This window comes from Crocodylus siamensis, unplaced genomic scaffold (genome assembly GCF_052110815.1).
Source record: "Crocodylus siamensis isolate JL-2025a unplaced genomic scaffold, ASM5211081v1 HiC_scaffold_517, whole genome shotgun sequence".
NCBI classification, from domain to species: Eukaryota; Metazoa; Chordata; order Crocodylia; family Crocodylidae; genus Crocodylus; species Crocodylus siamensis.
Window position 1 is genome coordinate 1 of NW_028324925.1, and position 3,424 is coordinate 3,424.

At 58.2% G+C, this 3,424-nt stretch overlaps 1 protein-coding gene across 3 annotated transcripts; it reads left to right on the forward strand.

The window, feature by feature from the left end:
* Positions 1-13: 13 nt before the first annotated feature.
* LOC149851683 (DLA class II histocompatibility antigen, DR-1 beta chain-like) lies at positions 14-3,023 on the forward strand. Of its 3 annotated transcripts, XM_090030494.1 has the most exons (5): positions 27-178; positions 513-794; positions 938-1,048; positions 1,916-1,939; positions 2,316-3,023. In XM_090030494.1, the coding sequence occupies exons 1-5, from the start codon at positions 145-147 to the stop codon at positions 2,327-2,329; spliced, it is 465 nt and encodes a 154-aa protein (XP_089886620.1). In that variant the 5' UTR covers positions 27-144; the 3' UTR covers positions 2,330-3,023. The 3 variants fall into 3 exon arrangements, with proteins under 3 accessions (XP_089886619.1, XP_089886621.1, XP_089886620.1); XM_090030495.1 differs by lacking the exon at positions 1,916-1,939 and having other exon boundaries at positions 17-178; XM_090030493.1 differs by lacking the exons at positions 1,916-1,939; positions 2,316-3,023 and having other exon boundaries at positions 14-178; positions 938-1,907.
* The last annotated feature ends 401 nt before the right edge of the window (positions 3,024-3,424 follow it).

Genomic DNA, 3,424 nt, shown 5'->3' on the forward strand with positions numbered 1-3,424 from the left:
AATCCAGAGCCTTTGAAAGACCCTTCTGGATTCAGGTCATGTGCAACTGAAAAAAAAGAAACTGCAATGAAAGTTTAGCTTTAATTATAAAAATATCACACTGCCTTGAATGCAACGTGCAGCAGAGAAGGCAGCAGCAACAACATGCATGGGGAGGAAAAAAATTTCGTTACCATAAGTAAGCAAGTAGCAGCAGGGAGGCTCCCACTTGCTCTGCTTCTTGAAAGTCCCTGCACATTTGATTTACACATTTGCTCGGAAACTGCTCTTACCGTATTCCTTAGTCAAGATTCACATTGCAAAGCCCAGTTCGCTGTTCTTGGAGAAAAGCATGTGTGCTGCATGTGAGAAAACACAGCAGTTTTATAGTGGCACCAAAGTAAAGATTTAAATCAACTCCAGGCTGAGGGATGAGAGAAACCGAGGCAGGCAGGGGTTGGGGGGGAAAAAGTTCCCTGATGGAGGAATTCTTCTTTCTCCCAGCTCATTCTCTCCATCTCTTTCCCTCTCAGTGAAGCCCAAGGTGAAAGTCTCCCCAACAAAATCAGGGGCCCAGGCCCACCCAGACACACTGATTTGCTCCGTGACGGGGTTTTACCCCGGCGGGATCGAGGTGAAATGGTTGAGGAACGGGCAGGAGCAGACGGCCGGAGTGGTATCCACGGAGCTGATGCAGAACGGAGACTGGACCTTCCAGATCCTGGTGATGCTGGAAATGACCCCCCGGAGCGGGGACGTCTACACCTGCCAGGTGGAGCACAGCAGCCTGCCGGGCCCCGTCACCGTGCTCTGGGGTAAGGAACGGAGAGCCCGGGGCAGCCCTGAGGTCTTGGAGGGGAGGGGTCTCCCTTTGTGCAGCCCCACACGGGCTGTCAGGGGTGTGAGCAGGGGGTGGGAGCCGGACTGAGCCCTTCACCTCCGGCCCCTGTCCCCACAGAGGCGCAGTCAGACTCGGGCAGGAGCAAGATGCTGACGGGGGTCGGGGGCTTTGTGCTGGGGCTGATCTTCCTGGCGCTGGGACTCCTCGTCTACCTGAGGAACAAGAAAGGTGAGTGGGGCCCGGCTGGGATGCTGGAGCCGAGGCGTCGGTGCGGCAAAATGCTCGGCCTGTAGGCCTGTCTGCTGGCTCCGCTCCCTGTGACACCCCAGCACGACCTGCCCTGGACTTGGTTAGGGGCCTGCCAGTGTCTCCCCTCCTGGGGCTGGGGCTGGATCCCACTGTCCCTCCCGCCTCTGAGGGGCAGGGCCGAGCAGGGGCCATGGGTGGGCAGAGCTGCTCCTGCCTTGACTCTGGGCATTTCCTCTCCTCTGCTTCAAGGCAGTGACCCTGGGCTCAGAGGTGCCAGTCCCAAGGGGGTGGGGGCCCCTGGGTGTACCCCACTGTGGGACTTCATGGGGCTGAGGTATCAGGGGGGCTTTCTGCCCCAAACCTCTCTCCTCTCTCCTGTTGCTCGACTGCTGGGGCAGACCAAGGTTTTCCCCTGGCAAAACGTAGTGTCCCAGCACACCTTCATTTCAGCTTCCCTGGGCAGAGGGGGCCTGTTCCTGACACCTGATTCTGCCCGTGTCTCCCTGCCTGACCTCGGTCAGGATGAAAATACAAACGCAGCTTCCCAGCTGAGACTGTGGCTCACACAAGCGTGACCCTGGTTGAATTCTTCCTCACTGAATACTCTCTGGAAATAGAGACCAAAGCACAGAGTAGTGAATCCAGATCAGGAAAATATCTACTCGTGCATACAGGGAACCCCTCTATCCAGCCCTGTTTGGGTGAGACCGTGATTTGGGTTTTTAATGGGGGATGAGGGGTCCCTAATGGGGTCTGGGCCGCACCTCCGGGCTAGGGCAGGATCTCTGGTCTCTCAGAGGGGCTGCCTCTGGTGAGACTCTCACCATGTTTCTCCTTGTTTTCCAGGCCGCCCCGTTCCCCAGCCAACAGGTAATTTCCATCTCAGTCCCCCCTATGAAGCCCCCCGCCCCCTCAGGGACCACAGGCTGCGCAGGGGGCCCATGGAGCGGCTGCCCCTGCCCTTTCACCCCAGCACTTGCCCAGCCCAGCATGGGTGGGAGCTGGAGCATGGAGCATTTGCAGTGAGGAAGAGGAGGAGTCTCCATCTCCCTCATTACTGCCATTCAGGCCACACCTAGAGCTACTCCCAGGGTCAGAGCATCCTGGGACCTACAAAAGCCTCCCCCCACCCGGAGGGTGCAGACAAGCCTCTAGAGAGGCCCTGGCCCCTGTCAGACCCCCCGTGGCCCTTCCCCAGTGCCGCTAGTCCCTGCCCCGTGCTGACGTCTCCCCTCTCTCCCCGCAGGGCTCCTCAGTTAGATCCTGCAGCGTCGGGGCCGGCGTTGCCCAGCGTGATTCTCCAGCCCCGCTCTCCTGGTGCCCGTCCCTGTATCTGGAGCTCTTCTCCCTTCCCTCCAGCCTCACCTGGACCCTGGGGCTGACTCCTCAGAATTAACCCTTTCTCTGCTGAAGCCTGCACCACATTTGCACTCAGAAATGCTACTGCTTTTGGGGGCACCTTCAGGGGACTCTGATCTGAGACACGGGGAGCTGTAACAAGGCCGTTTCCAGCAGTTGTCACAGCCCTTTGGATTGAGACTCCCGCGGGGCCCCAATTTAAACTAATATGCCCTGGAAAGGACCGGTATCACCCTCAGCCTGAGCGGTGGAAACATGATGTTAGGAAAGGATAGGATGGAGGAGCCCAGTGATACCCAGGGGACATGTGCTCTACCCTTGGGCCAGGGTGGTCCTGGGGGGTCTCTGAGCGGGTAGCCACCTTGTTACAACTGAGAGATGGTAAATCTGGCCTGGGGTCCCTGGGTGTCCCGTGGGGGTGTTGGACAGAAGCAGGTGGGGGTCGAATCAGGTGCCTTGAAACATGTGCTGGAGCTTGTGCTATTTAATTGCTCCTGCTACTGCTCTGGATCACTCCCTGGGGACTGGAAGGGAGCAGCTTTCTGTCCTGCTGGGGGGTGATGGTGTTTCTGACCAATAAAGTGTCTCACCAGTACCTGCGATGTGTTGAGCCCTCTCTTTTCAGAGCTCCAGTCCCTGGGGCTGTTTCTAAAGCCGTGCGGGTTCACAGCCCCGTGTAGCAAAGTCAGGCTCCCCCACGCGCTCCTACCTGCAGCTGGTGTTTCCTCAGCCCGTGGCTGCCACGTGCCTTTTGATGGTGGGAGTTGCAATCAGGACTCAAATGGGAGTGAAGCTCTGACAGAGGCTGACCTCGGGGCTGCCACCAATCCTGCTGTGATCCACAGGCCTCACTTCAAGTCACCTTTGCTGCCTTCCCCCTGGGCTCACCCCCCAGCTCTGGACGGGCTTGGAGGATCATCTCCTTCAGGAATGACCACTCCTCTTGGACTCCCAACTCCCCCCCCAGGACCTCAGTGCCTCCTCGACTAGTTTCCT